The sequence below is a fragment of the Chiloscyllium plagiosum genome, chromosome 2 (genome assembly GCF_004010195.1).
Source record: "Chiloscyllium plagiosum isolate BGI_BamShark_2017 chromosome 2, ASM401019v2, whole genome shotgun sequence".
NCBI lineage: Eukaryota > Metazoa > Chordata > Chondrichthyes > Orectolobiformes > Hemiscylliidae > Chiloscyllium > Chiloscyllium plagiosum.
In genome coordinates, this window is record NC_057711.1 from 2,113,630 (window position 1) to 2,139,905 (window position 26,276).

The window sequence follows — 26,276 nt, forward strand, 5'->3', positions numbered from 1 at the left end:
GCTCCTTGGATACTGCCTGACCTGCTGCGCTTTTCCAGCAAAGCATTTTCAGCTCTGATCTCCAGCATCTGCAGTCCTCACTTTCTCCTAACAAGAATCTATCTACATTTGCCTTATAAAAATATTTAATGACCCTGCTTACGCCACTATCTTAGGCAGAGAATTTCACTGTCCATCCTCTGAGAAAAAAATCATGTCTGTCCAAAACATGACTTGTAACTTAAACAGTGCCTTCTAGTTCTGGACTAATCCATAAAATGAACCATCGTTTGCATGATTTGGAGATGCCGGTGTTGGACTGGGGTGTACGAAGTTAAAAATCACACAACACCAGGTTATAGTCCAACAGGTTTAATTGGAAGCACACTAGCTTTCGGAGCGATGCTCCTTCATCAGGTGGTTGTGGAGGACACAATGTCTTACAATTGTGTCCTCAACCATCTGATGGAGGAGCAGCGCTCCGAAAGCTAGTGTGCTTCCAATTAAACCTGTTGGACTATAACCTGGTGTTGTGTGATTTTTAACATGGTTTGCATGTCCTCCTTGCTGAAATCATTCAGGATCTTGTATATTTTAGGCAAATCACTTCTCACTCTTCTAAACTACAATGGAAATGAGTCCAGACTATGCAATCCATCCTCATGAGTCAACTAACTCACTCTTGGTATCAAACCGGTAATCCTCCTCTGAACCGCCTCCAATGCATTTACATCCTGAAATAAGGGGACCAAAGTTGCACACAATATTGAGAGTAATGCTGTCTCCTATATAACTGAAGTGTAACATTCTTACTATTATATCCAGTTCCTGTCATAATAAGGGATAGCACCCCATTAGCAGGAGAACAGAAATCATCAAAGTGGTTTTTACTCATGCCTGTTTTAGTTACGAGCTAACATTGTCTCCAACCTGCTGGATACAGGAGATAAGAGAGTAGAATTTTTCTGTTGTTTTGGCCAAGTATAATAGCAGGAAAGAATTTCCCATTTTTGGTGACTGGATGGAGAGTTGAGTGTGTGATTAAAATGCAGAGATAGATGTTGTAGTTATGATATTCCTCCCATAGGGCTTGGTGTTCTTTTCACATGTATCTCTTCAATAGTTCAATCAACTATCCTAGAGATTTCAGATTGTTTTCTTTTACAGGGGTGTTTTCAGAGGTAGCTCTGACCACTCTGTATCTCACTCCCAATCCCCACTATAATCGGAGGTTAGCAGTTGGCCCATGCAACTCTTCGCTCATATCAAAATAGTGTTTTGAATTTTATCTTCTCTTTCTAATCATCTATGTTAAATAAAGATAGAATGTTCCCTTTCTTTCCCAACCCCTCCCCCAACCTGATGATCAAATGATTCCTATTCATGAACTAGCTAGTTGTTGCTCTGAGACTCAATCTTTTATCCATTTCTGCAGCCTGCATGGCTAATCCTTGTCCAGTACCTGCAATTTCAGTTGACCACCAGCCAATATTACTGTCTCCCCACCAATCCTCTGAACCTCCAGGTACTTTGCCCTGCAATCGGAAAAGATGCAAAACCTGCCAATACACTGCCCCCCTCAAACAATCCTCCAGGTGAGACAGAGGTTCACCTGCCTCTCCTCCAACCTAGTTTACTGCATCGGGTGCTCCCGATGTGGTCTTCTCTACATCGGGGAGACCAAACGCAAACTCGCAAACTTAGGGAACAGTTCACCGATCATTGCAGCCCGATGACCACCCAGTCACCTCCCATTTCAATTCCCCTTCCTGACATGACCATCCTTGGCCTCCTCCATTGCCACAACAAACCAAACTGCAAATTGGAGGAACAACACCTCATCTTCCGCCTGGGCAGCCTACAACCCGGAGGACTCAACGTTGAGTTCTCCAATTTCAAATAACCTCTCTTCCCATCCCCTGACTCCCTTCCCTTCCACTCCCCCCTACCTTCAACCGGATTTATTCTTCCCATTGACCAACCAGGTCGTACCCTCTACCTGTCTTCACCTATTCCCACTTCACCACTCTGCCCCGCCACCCCATTTATCTGCAACTCCTGCTACACCCACCCCAGTCCTGAAGAACGATTACACCCAAAATATCAACTTTTCTACCTCCTGATGCTGCCTGGCTTGGTATGTTCTTCCAGCCTCCTGCCTATCTACCTTGGATTCCAGCATCCCCAGTTTTTCTTTGTCTCTAACATTACAAGTGTGTCATGTCTACCACAGTCAATTGGTCTTTGACCTATTACAGCATCTGCTCGTTTCCTCATGGTTTTAATTAACCTTGACGTGGGCAGTCTGCTCATGCTGCTCAAATAAGCTATTTTCTTGCATTTTTGTCCCATCCAGTCATTTACACAGCACTGCCCTGTGATCAGCCACATTTTGTTTTGCTGACAAATGGTACATTCACGCACTTAGCGTCCACTTAAATCAGAACTCCAGCGAGAGACATTGTGTCACCTGTTCAATTCATTGCCTGATGAGTTGGAGCACTTAATTTAAATGCACATTCGTCCATTCATAATAAACTTAAATCACCATCCAACCGATTGACCTTTCCATAGAGCACTTCACGTTAATTTTTTCATTTTGGCAGACTCAACAAATTTAGGGTTCCCGCCTGTTGCGTAAGCCAGGCAGTTTTCCCAGAGAGCTTCTAGACTAAATTTCACATCCTTCAGTTCCTATAAAGCATTTTTATTAACTTAGTTGATGTTTTACTGACTTCCCCAACATTTTCTTCAAACAAGGATGATCAAAAATTAAAACTCCTTCAACTCAACTGTAAATGGATTCAATATTTTGAATTGGAAAATCCACTTCGTTTGTGACCTCTGTATTGGTGCATTTCAAAATTAACTCCAGTACCCTGCGGTGTCTCCCTAGCCCTAATCAGTTTGAAACATTTATTATCTCTTAGAATAAGCAGTGGTCTCTGTTTCCATGCTTATATTTGTAACTGCAGGACAACCGCAACAACTGTGTATCAAGCAATTTCTCTAAATCCCCTCACTGACAGCTCTAAACTAATGATGAACCTGTTTAGCAGCAACCTAACACGACCATTTCTTCTGCCAACTTTCCTTATAGTGTCTCTACCAGATGTAAAAACATTTTGAGGCCAATCTATGCGTCTGCATACACTTGAAGTTATGTTGAAGATGGCGTAATGATGTGTGGACGCAATTCACCTTCCCCAATTTTGTAATGGGTCATAAAGCAGAAACCCGTATTTATTCTCCATTTTGACAATTTTATCTTAAGTGAACATGCAAATAACTCAAGAGAAAATGCTGAAAATACTCCGAGCAGGGTCACCAAACTGAAACTTTGTTTTACATCCCACAAATGTAACAAGATCTGCGGTTTATTTTCAACATAAATTTTCTGTTTTAGATTTCTACCATTTGCTTTGCTATTAGTAAAATAATGAACTTTATCTTGCAGAAAAGACAGAAGAATATTTCTTTCTGTAAACAGGAAGGTGAGGAGATGGTGCAGTGGACTAGCAATCCAGACATGTTATAGGAAATATTCTGGGAGCTTAGGTTTGAGTTTCATCATGACAGTTGGTGAAACTTGAAATTAATAAAATCTGAAATTATAAATCTAATGCTGAAATTGAAACTGCAGTTTATTATTATAAAAACCCACTTTGTTCACTAAGGTCCTTTAGCAAAGGAAAAACTGCATCCTTCTATGGCCTGGTCTATGTATTACTCCAGACCTACAGCAGTGTGGCTGACTCTTAACTTCTATTTGCAAGCAACTCAGTACCAAGTGCTTGAAACAAAAATCTCCAAAAAGAAATGAACTGGATGGACCATCTGGCATTGACCAAGACACCAGAAGTTGTAGACCCAGCAATCCTGTTGACTGTCCATGGGATTGACAGGAAAATTGGAGAGTTGTCTCACAGACTAAGCAAGCAACATTCTGACATACTTATACTTAGAGGATACTTAACCTCATTATCACCAGTCTGCCTGCTGTATATTCATCTGTCTGTGACAGTATTGGTAAGAATAATCACCATGCAGTCCTTGTGGAGACTAAGTCTCACCTTCACATTGTGGCACTATCATCATTTTAAAAGGGGCAGACTTAATATGGGTTCAGCTACTCAAAACTAGGTATCCATGAAGTGGTGGTAGTGTCCATCTGTAGCAGCAGAATTGTATTCCTAAACAATCTGCAACCTCATGGTGTTGCTTTTATCCTTGCTTTGCCATTACCACCAAGCCAGGAAATCAACTTTGTTCAGTGGAGAGTACAGGATTGCGTGCCAGGAGCAGCACGAGGCATATATAAAATGAGGTGGTGGTATTATCAGGAGTGGGCATGGGCCATTGCCTAGTGGTGTTATCATTGGACTGTTGATCCAGAGACCTGGGTAATGTTCTGGGGACTTGAGTTTGAATCGGTCGATAAAAATAAAAATCTGGAATTAAAGGTCTAATGATGACCATGAATCCATTGTTGATTGTCAGGAAAAGAGAGAGAATCTGCTATTCTTACCTGGTCTACCTACAAGTAACTCCAGACCCTACTCATGTGATTAACTCTTAGCTGCTCTGAGAATTCGGGATGGGCAATAAATGCTGGCCTGGCCAGTGACAACCTCAACCAATGAATGATTTTTTAAAAAAATTCCTACAGTAGGTAATTAACCACCTGACCCCCAAAAGCCTGTCCACTATCTACAAGGCACAAGTCAGGAGTGTGAGGAAATATTCCCCACTTTGTCTGGGTGAAGTATTTCCAACAACTTTCAAAAAGCTTGACACCATCTAGGACAAAGCTGCCTGCTTGTTTGGCATCATGCCCTCAAATGTTCAGTCCCTCCTCCAAGTGGTGTGTGCTATCTACAAGATGCACTACAGAAATTCATCCAAGTCTCCTTAGCAAGTTTAAAACTCTTGATCTCGACTTCCTGGAAGGACAAGGGAAGCAGATATATCACAAGCAAGATCCCCTCCATGTCACACTCAAACTCATTTGGAAATATGTCACAACTTCTGTAGTGCGGCTGGGTCATTATCCTGGAATCCTCTTCCTGACAACATTGTGGACTGCAGTGGTTCAGGAAGGCAGCTTACCACCACTTGCTCAAGAACAATTAGGGATGAGTATTAAATGTTGGGCAAGCCACTTGCTATGAATTAAGAAAAAATCTTTGCTATCAGAGCTGAGCAGACATTCTTCCTTCACCAATGTACAAAATATACATTGCAGCAAAATTAACATTTTCAAAACTGGTTCTCTTTAGTTTGTCGCTTACATAAATGATTTGGATGAGAGTAAAGGAGGCACGATTAATAAGTTTGCAGCTGACACTAAAATTGGTATAATGGGACGGTGAGGAAGGTTGACTAAGATTACAAATAGATTGATACAAATCAATTGCATCAGTGGGTTGAGGAGCAGCAAATGGAGTTGAATTTTGATAAATGTGAGATATTGCATTTTAGAGAATACAGAACTGCAGATTTGGAATCCAAAGTAGATAAGCAGAAGGCTGAAAGAACACAGCAAGCCAGGCAGCATCAGGAGGCAGAGAAGTTGACATTTTGGGTATAACCTGTCTTTAGGAATAGAGGTGGGTGTAGGGGGAGCTGCAGGTGAAGGAAACAGGATTTTGGGTGAGGGGAGGGGCAGAACAGTGAGGTAGTTATAGGTGATCACAGGTGGTGGGTACGACCTGGTTGGTCGATGGGAGGACTGAATCTGGTTTGTAGCTGGAAGGAAGGGTTGGTAGGTAGAATGGAACGGAGGAGGCAGGGCTGCAAAGGGAGTCTGAGGATGGATGGAAGGCTACTTGAAATTGGAGACCTCAACGTTGAGTTCTCTAGGCTTGTAGGCTTCCTAGGTGGAAGATAAGGTGGTGTTCCTACATTTTGTGGTCTGATCTTCCGCCTGGGCAGCCTGGAGGACTTAATGTTGAGTTCTCCAATTTCAAATAACCTTTCCACCTATCCTCTGATTCCCTTTCCAGCCCAGCTTCCTCCCTTCCATTCCAACTACTGATCCTTCCTTCCAGCTACCAACTTGATTCATTCTTCCTATTCACTCACCAGGTCGTACCCACCACTTGAGTTCCCCTATCATTATTTCACAATTCTACCCCTCTCTTCACCCATACCTCCCTCCCCCTCTTATCTGCAGCTTGCCCTACCCTCCCCTCCATTCCTGAAGAAGGTTATTACCCAAAATAGGGACTTCTCCACCACTTACACTGTTTGGGTATTGCATTTTGGCAATACAAATAAGAACTGGACTTTCAAACAATTAATAGTAGGGCCCTGGGTACTGTTGTAGAACAGAGACCTAGGGGTTCAGTTACATAATTCTTTGTGTCACAGGTAGTCAGGATGGTTAAGAATATAAGAACTTTGAGCAGGAGTAGGCCATGTGACCCTCTGAGCCTGCTCAACCATTCAGTAAGATCATGGCTGATCTTTTTGTGGCCTCCTCACCACTTATACGCCCTCTCACTATAGCCCTTAATTATTTGAACAGTTGAGGAATTACCTATCTTAGCTTTGAAAGCATTTACTGAGGAAGCCTCAACTATTTCACTAGGCAGGGAACTCCGGATTGATTCACCATCCTCTGAAAAAGTTCCTCCTCAATTCAGTTCTAAATATGCTCCCCCTAATTTTGAAGCTATGCTGTATTGTCTTAGTTTCACCTGCCCAGTGGAAGCATTCTGTCTACTTCCATCAGATCTATTCCCTTCATAATTTTATATGTTTCTATGCTGGAAAACACATTTAGAATAGTTAGATGCTTGTTTTTGACCAGTGCAGACTTGATGGGCCGAAGGGCATTATTCTGTGCTGCAGACCTCTGAGCAGCTCATTTGGCAGGTATGAATAAAATGAACTAGTTATCATGCAAGGACTAACATTTTGACATTTGCTGTTTCTGAGATCCTGCTGTAGACAACTTGACCACCATTTTTGCACAACTAGCAATGACTACACTTCAAAGCTAATCCACAGGTAAATAAAGTGTTTGGACATTTAGAACCTAAAAGCTTATATATGAGCTCAAATTCATTTTTTCATCTGTTCTATTGCTGCCAATCACAGTTCAAAACCTGTACCCTTATACACTTCTGTATCTGAACACCAATCAAATTGGCCTTGCAGTTCTCTCCTCTGACACTAGCTTGGATTAAGCACATAATGGTGTCCATTTCTAAATCGACTTGGTGATTGTCACTAAACTGTTTCTGCTGGATGCTTTGTTTATGCACTCTTGCAGTGAAGTGACCGCAGCGGTTGACTCTGCTTTTCAGCAGAGTGCTAATTCACTCCCCGGCTCATACTACTTTGAGATAATGAAAGGCACGCTGTGGTTGGTTAAAGGTTCGTGTTTTGTGTGAGGAGGGCATCCTGATTTGACTGGACTTCCTGTTGTGTGGTTTTCAGTTGAATAATGTGGCTGGGAACATTAGCAGACTTCTCGCAAGCAGAGAGATCTCAAAGGTCTCCGGGGAGAAGAGGTGGGGCATGTTTAAGCACATTGATGGTGAAATCCTGTTATTTGCATACCCAGATGGTAAACAGAGCAAAGTAGGTGATAACCCTGTAGAGATGTTTGCTAGGCACAGCAGGAATTTCCCTGCTTAACTGCACATGCATTATGACTCACCAATATGTAAAGTGTTTCAGTAAATTTTAGAAGTATGTGTACATTCATACCTCATGTTTATTGTATTGCCTGTTTTTGAGTCATTATTCAAACATTCAGTGTCAGCATCAAATAGAATTTTACAGTACAGGAGGCAACCATTCGCATCATCATGTCTGTACTGGCTCCTGAAATAGCTACCCATCCAATCCCATTCTCCAGCCCTATCTCTGTAGCACTTTCAATTAATTACTTTCACATATATATCCAGCTCTCTTTTGAAACTTCCTATGCAATTTGCCTCCATCACTCTCCAGACAGTACATTCCAAATCCCAACAATTGAGTAAAGTAGTTTGAGCTTATCTCACTCTCTGGCTGTCTTGCTGACAGTCTTGAAGTTGTGACCCCCTAATTACTGACATACCAACAGAAAATCCTCCTTTACCCCATCAAAATTGTTGATAATTTTGAACATTTAAATTAGGTCAGCTGTTAAATCATTCCAGTAAGTCTACTTTGCATTCTGCTCAGGACTTTAACTTCCTTAAATAAGGTGCCTAGAACTGAGATTAGTACTCCAAATGTGGTCTTGACCAATGATTTGTGGAGGTGTAGCGTCACTTCCTTGCTTTTATACGCTATCCCTCTATATATAAACCTAAGGATCCTTTCACTAACTGTTCCAACTTGGCCAGTCACCCTCAGAGAAATATCCATGTAAACCCCAAGGTCCTTCTGCTCCTGTACTCCCTTCAGAGTTGTATCATCAGCCTATACTGTCCCTCCCTGTTTCTCCTACCAGATGCATTACCTCTCATTTCTCTGCATTGAAGTTCATCTGACAGGTATCTGTCTACTTAGCCAACTTGCCAATGTCTTTTTGAAGTAGATCAGCATCTTCACAATTCACTATTCCCCTGAGCTCGGTATCATCGGCACATTTAGATATTTTACCCTCTACATCTCCAAATCTTTTGTGTAAATCAGAAAAACAAAGGTTCTAGCACTGATCCCTGGGGAACACCACATTCAACTTCTCTCCAATCTGAGAAATATCAATTTATAACTAGAAATGTTTGGGAAACAAATGATAATTTGCTAATGTGGCAAAATGCTTTCTGAAAGTTAGAATGTACAACATCCACTGCACGTCCTCATCCACTGCCTGTGTCACCTCATCAAAGAACTCAATTAAATTTGTCAGACATTAACTGCTGATTGTCTAGTTTTAACTTTTAACTCGCAGGATATTTCCTTTGTCCTGTGTTATGACCTCCATCAGTTTCCCCACTATAGATGTCAAGCTGACAGGGCTATAGTTTCCTGAGTTATCCTTTGCCCTTTCTTAAATAATGGCATCACATTTGCAATCATCCAGTCCCCAGGACTAATCCTATGTTCAGTGATTCCTGAAAAATTTCTTTTGATGGCTTTCCAATTTGCTGCCTTGCCTCGCTCATCAATCTAGGTTGCATCTCATCCAGGAGGGAGTGAGGGCTGCAGATGCTGGAGATCAGAGTTGAGAGTGTGGTGCTGGAAAAGCACAGCACGTCAGGCGGTATCCGAGGAGTAGGAGAATCAACCGTTCGGCCATAAGCTCTTCATCAGGAATGATTCCTGATGAAGGGCTTATGCCCGAAATGTCGATTTTCCTACTCCTCGGATGCTTCTTGACTTGTGCTTTTCCAGCACCACACTCTCGACCCTGCATCTCATCCAGGCCTGGTGACTTCTCTACCTGGAGTGCTGCCAGCCTTTTTAGCCCTTTTTTAATCTATCACTATGCTGCTCAGTTGCAAAAACGTGACCATTACCACCATGTTCTAATTTGGTAAAGATAGAAGCAAAATATTCATTTTATCCCTCTGCTGTATCCTTTGCTTCAGTGAGCAGCTTACTTTGCTTGTTCCTTATATACTCCATCCTATCTTTCACTAATGTTTTACTATTAATATGTTTGAAGCACATTTTACTAGTTGTTTCAGAACAGCCTGCCATCCTTTCTTCACGCTTCCTCTTAGCATTCCTTTTCGAGCCTTAGCCTGTCTCCTGCATTTGAGATACTCTTCCTGTTGTTTTCTATTGCTGTTATTATTCTGGTATGCATCATATACCTCCTTTTCCTTCCTTATTTTCTGATTAATATCCTTGGTCATCCAGGGTATTGGATAATAAGTATTTATTTCTCATTGGTATATCCCCAGTTTGCATCCTATTCATCTCTCTTTTGAAAATGTCTCATTTTTCATCCAGTGTTTTATCCACCAAAAATGTGTTTCTAATGAACCTGCTCCAGTTAGAGTCATAGAGATGTACAGCATGGAAACAGACTCTTCAGTCCAATTCATTCACGCCAACCAGATATCCTAACCTAGTCTAGACACATTTGACAGCACTTGGCCCATATTCCTCTCAACCCTTCCTATTCATGTACCCATCCAGATGTATTAAATGTTGCATTTGGACCAGCCTCCTCCACTTCCTTTAGCAGCTCATTCCATACACTCACCACCCTCTGGGTGAAAAAGTTGCCCTTAGGTCCCTTTTAAACATTCCCCCGTCCTTAAAACTATGCCCTGTAGTTCTGGATTCCCCTACTCCGGGTAAAATACCTTGTCTGTTTACCTTATCTATGCCTCTCATGATTTTATAAACCTCCAGAATGTCACCCCTCAATCTCCAATGCTGCAGGGAAAAAAGCCCCAGCCTATTCAGCCTCTTTCCTATAGCTCCAACCCTGGCAACATCTTTTGTAAATCTTTTCTGAACCCTTGCAAGTTTCACAACATCCTTCCAATAGGAGGGAGACCAGAATTGCACACAATATTCCAAAGTGGCTTACCAATATCCTGTACAGTCCATGACATCCCAACACCACACACAGTGCTGTGACCAATAAAGGAAAGCATTTCAAATGCCTTATTAGACCTAAAATCTTTTCGACCTAAAGATCTGTGCTTTTCCAGTCTGGGACCTTAATCCTTGATTGATTTTTATTCTTTTCCAACTTAATATTGAACCTTATGATCAATATTTCTTAAATGCTGCCCCTACCCGGCCTGACATTCTCCACCTTTTACTAGTTGCAATTAGTTTTGAAGGACTGCTGGACCTGAAATGTTAACTGTTTTCTCTCCACAGTGCTGCCAGATCGGAGTTGCAGTAATTTCTGTTTTTGTTTCACCACTTGTCCTATCTCATTTCGTAGGACCAGGTCCAGCACGGCTTCCTCCCTGGTAGGACTGGAAAACATTACTCCAGAAAGTTGCTCTGCACACATTGCAGGAATTTCTCTCCTTATGTGCTCAAACTCTACCTTTTTTTCCCCCCCAATCAACTCTGGGGTAATAGACATTGCCAACTATCACAATCCTACTTGTCCATAATTTACCCAAAATGTGCTCTCTTCCACTTCCTCCCCAATATTTGGAGGTATGTAATAAATACCCAACAAGGTCACCACTGTCTTCCTGTTTCTCACCTCCAAGCATTACAGATTCTAATTTCGGAACTGCATCTCATTCAAGGACTATGATACTATCCTAGACCAAGACTACTGTATCACCTCACCTCACCTCTTTTCCCCCTCCCTTCCCACGCCACCCCCGCCCCCCACCACACTTTATTTCTACTAAATATTTTTATCACCTGGGTGTTGCATATCTAGTCCTATTTTAATGAATATTTACAGATGCAACAATGCTCAGTGGATGAAGAGTAAAGCTAACACACTACATGGTTTTTATATATTGATTAAAAAGCTCCTGAGGCAGGCTTAATGAGAACAAAGCAGAGCCAAATTTTTCTGAACCACACTGTTCAGCGATGTTATTGCATTCCTCTGAAGCAGGTGGGACATGAACCTGAGTCAGAAGTAGGGACTCTGCCTCTGCACCACAAGAGCTGCAAAGTTATCTCTAAGCTGTGCTGTCAACTACTCCACCAAAAAAATGGAATAAAACATTGGTTAAGTGAAGATTGCAAGAGGGCATGTCAGGAGCAGCACCAGCCATACTTAAAATTGAAGTGTCAGCCTGGTGAAGTGACAAAACAGGACTAACAATGTAACCAGCAAGTGATATAATTTAAGCAATTCCACAGTCAACAAATCAAATCTAAGCTCTTAGTCACGAATAGTGGTGGACAATGAAGCAATTACTGGAGGAGGAGGCACCACAAATATTCCCACCCTCAATAATGGGGTAGCTCAGCACCAGAGCAAAGGATGAGGCTGGAGTGTCAAGTAGATGATCCATAAAGGCCTCTTCTAGAGGTCCCAAGCATCAGGTACCAGTTTTCAGCCACTCTAGTTAACTCCCTGTGACATCAGAAAAAAAGTTGAAGGCACTGGATACTGCAAAGACTATGGGCCCTCACCGCATTCTGGCAGTGTAACCAAAGACTTGCCGCATCCCTAGCAAAGCTGTTCCAGTGCAGTTAATGGCGTCCACTCAACAAAGTGGAAAATTGCCTAGGTATCTCCTGTACGCACACAGCAAGACAAATCCAATCCAGCCAGTTACTGCCCCATCAGACTACTCTTAATAAGGTATCATTGAGTGTTATCAAGCAGTTCCTGCTCAGCAATAATCTCACTGGTGCCTAGTTGGGGTCTACCAGGATCATTCAGTTCCTGACCTCACTGCAGTCTTGATTCAAACGTAGACAAAAGAGCTGAATTCCAGAGGCCTGGTGAGAGTGACTGCCCTTGATGTTAAGACCCCTTTTGACAGTATGGCATCAAGGACCCCCTAGCCAAAACAAAGTTGATAGGAATCCAGAAACTCCTCTGCTCTTTGCAGTCATATCTGACACACAAGATGGTTGTGATTGTTGGAGGTCAGTCATCTCGGCTGCAGGACATCTCTGCAGGAGTTCCTCAGAATGGACTCCTAGGCCCAATCATCTTCAGTGGCTTCATCGATGACCATTCCTCAATGATAAAATTAGAAGTGGGGATGTTCGCTGATGATTGCCCAAACCTAATTGCCTTTGAGAATGTGGTGCCAAGACTCCCCTTTGAACCACAGGTGGTGTAGGTGCATAAACTGTTCTTTAAGTTAGCAGTTCCAGGATTTTGACCCAGTACTATTGGAAATTACAGTGGTATCATTTCAAAACAGCGACATGCATATGAAAAGGAAGACAGAAGGACATCATCCTTTCCCTTGAACCCATGCTGCCATTTAACCTGATTTGAGGTCACAATCTAGATTGCTGTCTACCCAGATCACCTTTCACTCCTTGCTGAGAATCTATCTACGCCTGCCTTAAAAATATCAAAGAATGCCACTGGCTTTTCAGAAAAAGATTCATGTGTATCTTGAAAAACTTTTTAAAATAAAGCCTCACTTCTTTATAAATAGGTAACCCTTTATTTTAAGCCCAGCTCTATGTCCTCCCTTAAGAAAAAATATCCTCTCTGCACTCACCTTTTCAGTACCCTCCAGACCTTGTATGCTTCAAAAGAGTCACCTCTATCTAGACTAAACTCTCAATAGTTATGAGCCTAGCCTTTCCTCATTTGATGACCTGTTTGTTCTCAGTATTAGTCTGGTCAGCCTTCTTCGAGCTGCTTCTAATGTACTTTAAATAGTTGGACCAATTTTGTGCTCATTACTCTGGATGTGGTCTCATCAAAACCTTTCTAACTACAGAGAAACCTTGCTACTTTTCTGTTAAGTTCTTCTCACTATTACTGATAAAAAAAAAAAGGTGGTGCAAGCCATTCAGTCCCTTGAGCCTGCTTTGCCATTCGATGTAATGATGGCTGATCATTCAACTCAGAACCCTGTTTTTACTTTCTTCCCATATCCTTTGATCTCTTTCAGTCCTAAGAGCGTCTTTCTTGAAAGTCTTTATTGTTTTGGCATCAACAGTTTGTCAGAGAATTCCACAGCCTCCCCACACTCTGGGTGATGAAATTTCACATCATTTCAGTCCTAGATGGCTACTGTGTATCTTAGACTGTGACTGTTGTGGACTCAATGATCATCAAATACATCCTTCCAGCATTTACCCTATCTGATCCTATTAGAATTTGAGTTTATATGATATGCCCACTCATTCTTCTGAACTCCAGTGAATTTGTCACAACTGATCCAGTTTCTCACCATACATCAGTCCCGCTGTCCCAAGAATCAGCCTGGTAAACCTTTGCACTCTCTCAGTAGCCAGAAAATATTTCCTCCAATAAGGAGGCTGAAACTGTGCACAATGCTCCAAGTGTGATCTCACCAAGGCCCTGTACAATTGCAACAAGGCATCCCTGCACCTGGCCTCAAATCCTGTCACTATGAAGGCAAAACATACCTGTTGCTTTCTTCATCTTCTACTGTACATGTATGTTTACTTCAATTGTCTCATTGCCATGGAGAATATACCAATTAATGATGACTAACTGCCAACCTTTCTTCAAATTTTAAATCATGTTCATGACTTAGGATATTGCCCTGAGAAATAAACCCATTATGGCTGGCACCTATTTTGTTGCGTAGAATCAGAAACCATGTGTGTACATGCTCATAAATGAACAGGGCCCTTTGAATTAATATATGTTGCATCTGGTATTCACAAAGTGCACAACATTGTTGGTGACAATCCTACATTGATTGTTAACGTAATTCCTCACCCATTCAGGATTATCTAACTGATGTTATCCAAATGCAGTCACACCTAATATTGGACATTGATGGAGCATTTGTTAACATGGACTGGTTGGGTATACATCCTACTTCAACATCACAGGGTGAACAGACGGTGCAGGCCCGATTTACAATGTGGTCGATGAGGCAAATCTTGTGGAACTATAGGAATCTCAATGAGTATACCGAATAGTAAAGGTAGGTTTGCAGTAGAGAACCATCTGGCTAATTGTTGAACGAGGACACCAAAGAAGAGGAGCCTGTTTGACCGTTCCATTTCAGATATGAATTTGAGAATGGAATGGGACCCATTAAGACATGGAAGGAAATTAGTTTACCTCTGGAAGAGTAATGTATCTCAAAAGCAACAGGTGAAGCTGTTTCACGCTGCTACTATGCAATAGCAACATAAGTTGGGCTTGCCACTAACAGGATGCTGTCAGACCAAAGAGATTTGCTGTCCGTCACACAAATGAGTAATGTGGTATACCAAATGAAATACTGGTGTGATGCCAGCTATGTAGTCCTACATCTCAAAGGACAGCAGATCGTATCAAACAGTATATAATTTTGGCTGTTCACAACAAGCAAGGCATTCAAACCTGTAAGAAAATCTTACATGCTCCTATGCTCTATTAAAGACTAGCTACTCTGCAGTAATAGGCTTCTTCCTGATGACAGAGATCCTGTCAAAAGCTGTCTTCATCAGTAATCAAGGGAAGCCAGCTAGTGTTTCTGTTTACTCTGTTCTTAACTCGGCTAGGTTCATGGCAGAGTTGAATTGGCAGGCAGAAATCCTCATGGATTTAGGTTAAACCATCTCCTTGTATTTAATGTTTCTTTCACTTTATATTTAAAACAACTTTTCACAGTCAGTAGCATTGTTTTGAGTTCAGAGATTTCATATGCAAATTGAACATGTGATCTTAGCTTGCATTTGTTGAGGTAATATTACATTGTCAAAGGTACTACCTTATGTTATAACTTGTTGGCACAGAAGGCTGTGGAGGCCAAGTCATTGAGTGGATTTAAGACCGAGGTAAGTTCTTGATTAGTAATGGGATTAAGCGTTACGTGGAGAAGGCAGAAGAATGGTGTTGACAAACATATCAGTCATGATTGAATGATGGAGCTGACTCAATGGGCCAAATGGCCAAATTCTGTTCCTATATTTTATGGTCTTATCCTGTACACTAGATGCTAAACTGAAGACACTCATTCCCCAAACCATTTGTTTGAACAGGTGGGTGTTAAAGATCCCACTCTGCTCTTCAAAGAATTACCAGCATTCCTTCCAACACAACCAACAATGTATTAATTAGGCTATCATGTTGCTGTATCCTGCACATACCTTCAAAGTGATTCATTAAATATAAAAATGCATTGAGGTGCTATATAATTCTACTCCTAATAACAGCGTCATATGAAGGTGGATTTCTTCTTTAGTGTCACCCTGCATCAGGCATTGGAATTATTGAGCAAACACAGCAGAAGGAAAAGCCAAATGTGATGTGACTCACCTTTGAAATCATAGGGTAGTGATCGTGTGTTTGGATTGTTCCTGTAGTGTCGATTTCTTTCCATGGACTTCAAACGATAAGTTTTTCTGTTTTGCTCAGATGATCACTGTGAATGCTGCGCTGTTCCCCAGCTCAATCACCAATTCCCTGATTGCAGTTGGAAATGATGGACTCCAAGAGCGTGATCGAATGGTGCGAGCATGTCTTGCCATCCTCTGTGAGCTAGGTAACTAAGTTAATCTTTTATCTTTTCTGGTATTTATTCCTCAGTATATTCCGTGCAGGACTACAGTGTGGTCATCTACTTGGATTTAGCCTGTTGTTGGTAGTGTAGTTTCTGGACAAAATATTGTGCTTACAAACCTGATTGGCAGAAAACCTTGGCTACCATTCCACCACAATGCTTAAGCGACAAGTCTGAGATCCCGAGCATCACAGGTGCCAGTCTTGAACAATTTGGTTCACTCCATGCAATTTCAACAAATGACTAAAGAGACTATATTGCAAAAGCTATGAGCCCTGCCAATATTCCAGTCATAGTACTGAAGGTTTGTGCTCGAATGCTGGCTGAATCCCCAGCCAAGATGCTCTAGTACACCTACCACAAGGGCATCTACCTAACAATGTGAAAAATTGATCAGGTGTGCACTGTGCGCGAAAAGCAAAACAAATCCAGTTACCATCCTGTCAATCTACTATTGATCATCAACACATTAGTGGAAGAAATGGTCAATGGTGCTATCAAGTAGCACTTAGAAAGGAATAACCTGTCATTAGTATTCAGTCTGCCTGGACCCCTGACCTGATTAAAGCCTTAGTCCAATCTTGGAGAAAATAACTAAATTCCAGAAGTTAGCTAGGAGTGACTGCCTTTGATTTCAAGGCAGCTTTAGACAGTGTATGGCTTAAAGGAGCTCAAAAAGAAAAACTCGCGTCAATGGGAGACAGCCATCCACTGGTTGATTCATATCTAACACAAAGGAAATTGGTTGTTACTGCAGGTCAGTATCTCAGCTTCAGTATCTTTAGCTGTTTCAGCAGTGAACTTTCTTCCATCTAAAGGTCAAAAGGGATGTTCGCTGATTATTGCACAATGTTCAACACCATTTGTGACTGCTCATGAAAATGCTTTTTTGTTCTGGGGACCCAGGTTTGAATGCTGATATGGCAGATGGTGGATTTGAATTCAAGTAAGACTCTGGAACTAAGAGTCCAGTGATGGCCACAAATCGATTGCTGATTGTCGGAAAAACCCATCTGATTCACTAATGCCATTTAGGAAAGGAAGCTGCAATCCTTACCTGGTCCGATCTACATGTGGCTCCACAGCAATATGCTTGACTCTTAACTGCTCTCTGGGCAGTTAGGAATGGGTAATGAATGCTGGTCTTGCCAGCAACACCATCATTCCTGTGAATGAATTAAAAACATGTAAAAGACCATTTAATTTCTTTGCATAAGAAAGACAGGAGAGACTGAGTAGGTGGTAAGTAGTCTATGGAGGAATTAACTGAGTAGCTCTTTCAGAAGTCAGTAAAAATACAATGGGCTGAATGGCCTTTTCAGTACGGTAAAATTATATGTTCTCATTCTCAGCTAACCATGGGAATTAGATCTGGACAATATCCAAGATTTGGCTGGTAGGCAAATGTTGTGCCCCTGTTCAAAAAAGGGAATAGGGATAACCTCGGGAATTACAGGCCATTAGTCTTTCTTCGGTGGTAGGCAAAGTAATGGAAAGGGTACTGAGGGATAGGATTTATGAGCATCTGGAAAGACACTGCTTGATTAGGGACAGCCAGCACGGATTTGTGAAGGGTAGGTCTTGCCTTACAAGTCTTATTGAATTCTTTGAGGAGGTGACCAAGCATGTGGATGAGGGTAGAGCAGTGGATGTAGTGTACATGGATTTTAGTAAGGCATTTGATAAGGTTCCCCGTAGTAGGCTTATGTGGAAAGTCAGGAGGCATGGGATAAAGGGAAATTTGGCCAGTTGAATAGAAAACTGGCTAACAGGTCGAAGTCAGAGAGTGGTGGTAGATGGTAAATATTCAGCCTGGGCTTCCACATCATCCACAACTCCACCAACCTTCATGTTATCAGCAAACTTGCTAACCACCCTTCCACTTCTTCATCCAAGTCATTTATAAAACTCACAAAAAGCAGAGGTCCCAGAACTTTGAAAGTTGTCCCTCAGGTGGATAGAGCTTGTAAGAAGGTCTATGGTGTATTAGCGTTCATTAGCAGAGGGATTGAATTCAAGAGTTATGAAGTGATGTTGCAGCTGCACAGGACCTTGGTTAGGCCACATTTGGAGTACTGTGTGCAGTTCTGGTCGCCTCACTGTAGGAAAGATGTGGAAGTTTTGGAGAGGGTGCAGAGAAGATTTACCAGGATGTTGCCTGGAATGGAGAATAGGTCGTACGAGGATAGGTTGAGAGTGCTAGGCCTTTTCTCATTGGAACGGCGAAGGATGAGGGGTGACTTGATAGAGGTTTATAAGATAATCAGAGGAATATATAGAGTAGACAGTCAGAAACTTTTTCCCCGGGTACAACAGAGTGTTACAAGGGGACCTAAACATAAGGTGAAGGGTGGAAGGTATAGGGGGGATGTCAGGGATAGGTTCTTTACCCAGCGAGTGGTGGGGGCATGGACTGCGCTGCCTGTGGGAGTGGCAGAGTCAGAATCATTGGCGACCTTTAAGCGGCAATTGGATAGGTACATGGATGGGTGCTTCAGCTAGAACAAATGTTCGGCACAACATCGTGGGCCAAATGGCCTGTTCTGTGCTCTATTGTTCTATGTTCTATTTGTGCCACAAAACTGTCAGACATTGACTATCTCTTCCAAAAATACAAGAGTGTCCCTAACTCCCTTAACACTCAATATCCTTACCTTCAATGAATACTCCAATAGCAACATCTGAAGGTTTTGCATTGACCAAAATTTGAACTGAACCAGCCATTTCAATACTGTGACTACAAGAGCAGGTCAGAAGCTAGCAATTCTGCAGAGAGTAACTCACCACCTGTCTGTCCTGTGCCTGTCCATAAACTACAATACACAACCTTTTTCATGCAGAGGGTGGTGTGTGTATGGAATGAACTACCAGGGGAGATCGTGGAGGCTGGTATAATTACAGCATTTAATAGGCATCTGGATGGGTAAATGAATAGAATGGTTTTAGAGGGATGTGGGCCAAATGCTGGCAAAAGGGGCAAGATTAATTTAAGATACCTGGTGTGCATGGACAAACTGGATTGAAGGGACGGTTTCTGTGCTGAGCAACTCTGACTATGACTCTAAGTCAGAACTGTGATCGAATAGTGTCCAGTTGCCTGAGTGAATGCAGTTGCAACAAGACAGAATAAACTCGATACTATACAGCCTGCTTGATTGGTACCCCATACATGCCCTTCAACATTCAGCCCCTCCACCACTGCCATATAGTATTAGCAGTGGGTACCATCTGTAAGATGCACAGCAGTAACACTCCAAGGAGTGTTGATGAAAGTAATGCATCTGATGTGGTTTACTTGGGTTTTAGCAGACTTTTGATAAGGCAGACTGGTCAAGAAAGTAAGAGCCAATGGATTCCAAAGCTAAGTAACACATTGGATCTAAAATTGGCTCAGAGGCAAGAGGCTTTGGACAAACAGGCAGAAAACTAGCCACCAGGATACATGAACATCAACTAATCACAAAACAACATGACCCACTCTCACTAGTATCCTTGCATACAGCTGAGGAAGAACTCCACTTTGACTGGGACAACACATCCATCCTAGGACAAGCCAAACCGAGACACACATGAGGATTCCTAGAAGCATTGCATTCCAACTGGAACTCTATCAACAAACACATTGACTTGGATCCCATTTATTATCCCTGAAAAAAAAACAGGAAATGACATCACCATAGGAAATGATGTCATCACAAAATGACATCAACAACTCAAGGAAACTCAATATATAAATAGAAAGCAGGCTTTACCACCAGTGCTTTGTTTGGAGGATCAATGAAGACGTTACCTAGTATACTGACGAAATGTATGAAAACGAACCTTCAAGCTTAGCGAGCGAACCCACATCTAGAATCTCAAACTGAGTTACAAATCTTCTCAAAACTCGCTGACACCTATGGGCGCAATACACTAAAACTGGCCCGAAAATGGGAAACCAATGCCATCTGACCGAGCGCCACCCGTAAAAGGCTGCACTTCCTGCATGAATGCCTAAGGAAACATGTACTACCGAAATGTCTTAAATACAAACCTCCCATTAACACCCCACTAGCCAAAAGAATAGCAGAGAATGCTTAGAGAAATTATTAACGATGCCCACAACAGATTCCGTAAATACAACCGGGAAATTTTGTACCGAAAATCTTTACTCACTAGTGCAACAGGCCATGAATTGGACAGCGACAAACACAGAAAATGAAAAACCTAGACAGAAAAAAAAACTAGACAAACTTACACAAAATAACAACACTGACAACACAGAAGCATGGATAAGAAAACTTATCTGACCAACCCTTAATGGACACTGAAAAAGCCGTTTTAGTAAGAGGATTAAATTACAACTTGCAGGATGTGGACAAGAAGGATTTCTTAGCAGCATTAGAAACAGCACTGAAAGACAACCAACTGAGAAAAAACCCAGCAAACCATCAGACAGGCAGTCGCACAAACATTAAGCAGGAAAAAGGAAGAAAACACAGTCAATACACAAGAAAGGAAAGCACTAAAAAGACTAAAACAAAGATAAAAACATTGTTAATCTACCTGCAGACAAAGGACGCTTGGCAGTCATCTTAAATCAAAGAGACTACATTTGAGAAAGCGAATGCATTACTTGCAGATGCCAACACTTACCAACAAGTGGCGACAGACCCATCCCCACAACTAGAGAACCGAATCACAGCCCTACTCAAAACACTTCAGAAATCTAGAGAAATAAATAAGAACGACCTCCAGAAACTGAAACCAGACAGATCCAACACACCATGCTTCTACGGAGTACCCGAAATTCACAAACCAGGAGCCCCCCTCAGAGCCATAGTCTCACTACCTGGAACACCAACTTACAGATTGACCAAGGAGCTACACCAAAGACTAAAACACTTAAAGTCACGCCACTCCATCCACTTCAGCCAAGAATTCCTGAAGGCCAAAGACACCAAGATAGAAGAGGATGAAATAATGGTCTCCTTTGATGTAACAGCCCTGTTCACATCTATCAACATCAACCTGGCCAAAGAAACACTGACTACATTATTAGAAGAACCAAAGACACATACACCAAACACCACCAACTTCATCAGCAAGGACAGTATCGTCAAGTTAGTGGACCTATGCCTTACCACATACCACCTGCAACAACAAAACCTACAGACAAACCAACGGAACACCCATGGGGTTCTCTGATATCAGGGTTCTTGGAGGCAGTAATGCTGAGACTCGAACAAACAGCTCTGCCAACCATCCAACCCAGACTTTGGGTCCGCTATGTGGATAACACCTTTGTCATCACTAAACAAAGCAAATTATAGGACACCTTCAAGACAATCAATAATATCCTTACTGGCATAAAACTCACTAAAGAGGAGGAAAACAACAACAAACTGCCATTCCTAGATGTTGCGGTAGAACGAACTGCTAATGGGGAACTTCAAACCAGCGTCTACAGGAAAACAACAGATACGGACCAAATACTGAACTACAGAAGCAATCATCCCAAATCCACAAACAAAGCTGCATTAGAACATTATTTCAACGTGCCATCACACCGATAGTGTATTCAAAAGAACGGGTACCCAATGAACACAGTCCGCTGATTTCTGAGCAGCAAACCCAAACAAGCAGACACAACACATCCAGAATCCCTAGCCACACTTCCCTACATCAAAGGCATCTCAAAATGACTGCCAGACTAATCAGACCCCTTGGCATCATGGTAGCCCACAAACCCACCAACACACTAAAACAGCAGCTAATGAACTTGAACGACCCTGTACAGACAGACAGACAAGCAAAACTAATGTCATTTACAAAATACCGAGCAAGGACTGTAATGAACACTACATTAGACAAACACGCAGAAAACTAGCCATCAGGATAAATGAACACCAACTAGCCACAAAACTACATGACCCCCCTCTCACTGGTATCCTTACATATGGATGAGGAAGGACACCTCTTCGACTGGGACAACACATCCGTCCTAGGATAAGCCAAACAGAGACACGCACGAGAATTCCTAGAAGCCTGGCATTCCAACCGGAACACACACAACAAACACACAGTCAGACCCAATCTACCACACCTGAGAAAAAGAACAGGAAATGACATCACTGCATGAAATGATGTCATTACAGGAAATGACATTACCAACATATAAACAGAAAGCGTGCTATGCCACCAGTGCTTCATTTGTAGGCTCACTGAAGATGTTACATAGTATGGTGACAAAATGTCTGAAACCTGATCTTCCAGCTCAGCGAGTTAACCTCCATCCAGAACCTCAATCTGAGCTCAAATCTTCTTAAAACACGCTAGCTGTACACTACAGGAGGATTGTAATGGACTGGTCAGTAAGACAGGTGGAATTATGGCAAATGGAATTCAAGCTGGAAAAGTGAGGAAATGCATTTAAAGAAGGGCTAACAAAACAAAAGATGACATCACGAATGGTCGGATTGTGAAAAGTACTGAAGATCAGAGGGATCTTAGCGTCTGTCTCCACAGATGCCTGAAGGTAGCAGGCAGGTAGATGAAGTGGTTACAAAGGCATATGGGATACTTGTTTTAATTAGCCTCAGCTCATAGGATACAAGAGCGCGGAGGTTCTCCTGGAACTGTACATAACACTAGTTAGGTCACAACCGGAGAACTTTCTGGTCACCACATTATAGGAAGGATATGCTTGCAGTAGAGAGGGTACAAAAGAGATTTCCCAAGATGCTGGCTAAGCAGCAAGAACTAAGCTATCATTAAAGATTGGATAGACTTGGGTTTTTCTTGGAGCAGCAGAGATTAAGGGGGGACCTGACACAGGTATATAAGACTTTGAGGGCCAAAGATAAGAATGCATTTTTTTTCAGTTGGTGGAAGGGTCAATGACCAGGAGACATAGATTTATTGTAAGAGGGAGAAGGCAAAAAGAAGAGTTGAAATAAATTTCTTTCAGAAGGTGGTGAGAGTCTGGAGCTCATTGCCTGAAATAGTTGTTGAGTCAGAAACGTTTAAGCAGCATTTAGATATTCACATCTGGTGCAATAGCTCGTAAGAATATGGGCCAAAAGCTAGAAAATGAGATTAGTGTAGTCAAATTTTTGTTCACCAGTATGGACACAGTGGGCTGAAGGGCTCCTTAGCATCTTTCAACCTGCTGCCATCTAGAAGGAAAATACAGAAGATGCCTATGAACAGCATTACTTGCATGTCTACATCATCCTGACTTGGAACTAGATTACCATTCCTTCACTGTCACTAGGTGAAAATCTTGAAATTTCCTCCCTAGGAGCAATGCTGTATGTTACTACACCTTATGGACTCCAGTGCTTCAATAAAGCAGATACCATCATCTTGTAAAGCATGAATAGGGACAGACAATAAATGCTCACCTAGCTAGCAAAACCCACAGCTTGTAAGCAAGTTTTAAATATAATATGCCTTAAATCAAGGTCCTATTTTCATATTTGGTATTAAAAATTCATATGCAAAATCGCTTTTCAGGTACCGAAAATATATTGCTGTTAGTTGAAAAATGAAGACATAATTGTCCATTAAATTGGACCAAGCACTTTTCATACAATGATACCGTAATTTCAAGTTGAATTGTGTTCAAATTAAGAATTAATCTTAACTACACAGAGTAAATGCTGTTAGTCTTTGTTTTTAAAAAAATTATTTAAATCACTTCTCTTTAAAAATACATGGCACTCAAGAACCACCAGACACTGAGCTTCTTATGTGAGCCTCTTATGTACCATCTGTAAGAATGCTTCTGAGGCAATGTGATTTAATCAAAGCAAGTTGGATACTACTTCAGATACAGCACTTCAATTTATTTTCGATCCTGTATTTTCAGTTCAGTAATGTCCTATTCCTTCCCGTTGCTGCCCCTCCTCTCAAATCTAAAGTACGTAATATGCATGTACTCTTTGTGCGAGCATGAGGTGTTAAACTAGATTGGGCACTGGATGAACCTAATTGTGAAGCATTTGTCTGCTCAAAATGGAAGAATACTGGGGTGGAGGAATCCTCATACAAGACCGGTTTTTTGAGGGCACTATTAACATCAGAAAACCATCTACACAATAGCACGAGGGAATGGCAACTGAAATGGATTCACATCAGTGGAAAGATGTAACACAAAGTGCTGAGAAAGGTATTATGCAATGATAATTTAGTCTGGATTACACCAGTGAGGATGCATTATTCAATATAGCACATTGAGGGAGGTGTTACTGAATGATGAAGTGAGGCATTTGGATGAGTGCTAATAAAGATGATCTGTAATGCTAAAGAGTCACTGGACACGAATATAAATTCTGTTTCCTCCCCACAGATGCTGCCAGACTGCTGTGTTTTGTCAGCAATTTCTATTGCAGTAATGTAAGGTATTGAGGGAAAGATTACTGAGTTATACAGCAAGAGAGCATGCACACAGGATGTTTGAACTTGTCCCTTCACATGGTTTCTATCGTATCAGCTTCTGTCGCAGTGGTGCTTTTCCCCACTACCTTTTGGTGTCATCAGCACTGCTCACTAAAAAATTTAAAACAAAGGAATGAATGAGTATTCAGAAATGACCTTTCATGCTCTCTATAAATCCTAAAGCGCTTCACGATGAATTAATTTTAAAAGCTTGGACATATGCAGAGCAAACAGGTAATGACAGGAAATGCTATGATGTAAAGTGTAGGACTTATATACGCAGTCAGTTCTGCTATAGCGTGTGTTTCTTCAACGTGAATTGGCTATAAAGCGATCGAAGAATTTGGATCATTATTTGTAGAACGTGAACTTTCCTTAACTGCATTGGCTACAACCCGATTCCGGTCCCATTGGTTTAAATGGTGCTGCTATTACACCATTTTTTTATAATGCGGGATTGCACAGGAAAGGAACTAACTCATTATGTCAAACAGACTGTATTTTAAATTGAACTAGTAGCATGTGAGTTTTCAGTGTCCTGATGAAGGATTTTAATCATTAACTTGTAAATATTTCTATAGCCATGGTGGTTTCTTTTAAAACACAGTACTGTATCATAGAAATATTTCCAAAAATAATGATGTTTTGTTTATATTGCTTACTAGTGAACAAAGTACAATGTACATTGCATCAGGCTTTCAGTTAGGTTTTGGAATCTTTTGGAGGGTTTAGGGGAAATGCCCATAACTTGAATGCAAAGTGTTGAGTTTCATTTGAGCAGTTTGTAGAAGTCTTGGCTGAAACTGAGTATGTGAAACAGTTGTTCCTGAAAAAGGGAGGTAGTTTTAGGATTTTTAAGGAAAAGGTTATCCCTATATAAGGAATTTGTTTAAAATCTCCAGACCAGATGTGTTTAGTTAAACGCCTGAAGAGGTTATTTGAAGCTAAGATTGTCTAAACTTAGGTTCTTCCTTAATTTGCCATATAACTATCAGATTCTAATGAATGGGAATTAAAGCCATATCTAATTTAATTAAAGCCATATCTAATGGGAGTGTATTTTAGCTGTGTTTAAAAAGTTTAGATGTGTCTCATATGTAAATAGTTTGGTTTATTCTACTTTATCTTTTGTGTAGTAAGCTTTTGTTTTATTATTAAGTCTAAATCTGCAACATTGTGTTTGTTTACCAATAAAAGACCACATCATTAAAATCAAAAGAAGATAGGTTGATACCAGTTGGGATCATCATAATGCACAAGATCTCAAAAACAGATCTCTGAAATAAATGATAGGAGTTTAATTCAGATAAATGCAAGGTGCTGCATTTTGGGAAAGCAAATCTGAGCAGGCCTTATACACTTAATGGTAAGGTCCACGTATGGAGTCAGCTATTACGAGGGGGCATAGCTTTAAATTAAGGGGTGGTAGGTATAGGACAGATGTTAGGGGTAGGTTCTTTACTCAGCGAGTCGTGAGTTCATGGAATGCACTGCCAGTAGCAGTGGTGGACTCCCTCTTTATGGGCAATTAAGCGGGCATTGGATAGGCATATGGAGGATAGTGGGCTAGTGTAGGTTAGGTGGGCTTGGAACGGCGCAACATCGAGGGCTAACATGCCTGTAATGGGCTGTATTCTTCTTTGTTCTATGTCCTAGGGAGTGTTGCTGAACAAAGAGACCTTGGAGTGCAGCTTCATAGCTCTTTGAAAGTAGAGTCGCAGGTAGATAGGATAGTGAAGAAGGCGGTTCGTATACTTTCCTTTATTGGTCAGCGTATTGAGTACAGGAGTTGGGAGGTCATGTTGCGGCTGTACAGGA

General features: G+C 41.5%; 1 protein-coding gene across 2 annotated transcripts in view; it reads left to right on the top strand.

Moving 5' to 3' along the window:
- The window catches only part of rictora (RPTOR independent companion of MTOR, complex 2 a), a 242,633-nt gene that overhangs the window by 109,935 nt on the left and 106,422 nt on the right, over positions 1-26,276 (top strand). For both annotated transcript variants that reach the window (XM_043703086.1, XM_043703095.1), the window contains exon 7: positions 15,893-16,019. In XM_043703086.1, the coding sequence (XP_043559021.1) occupies positions 15,893-16,019 (127 nt within the window). The remainder of the gene's footprint in view (positions 1-15,892; positions 16,020-26,276) is intronic.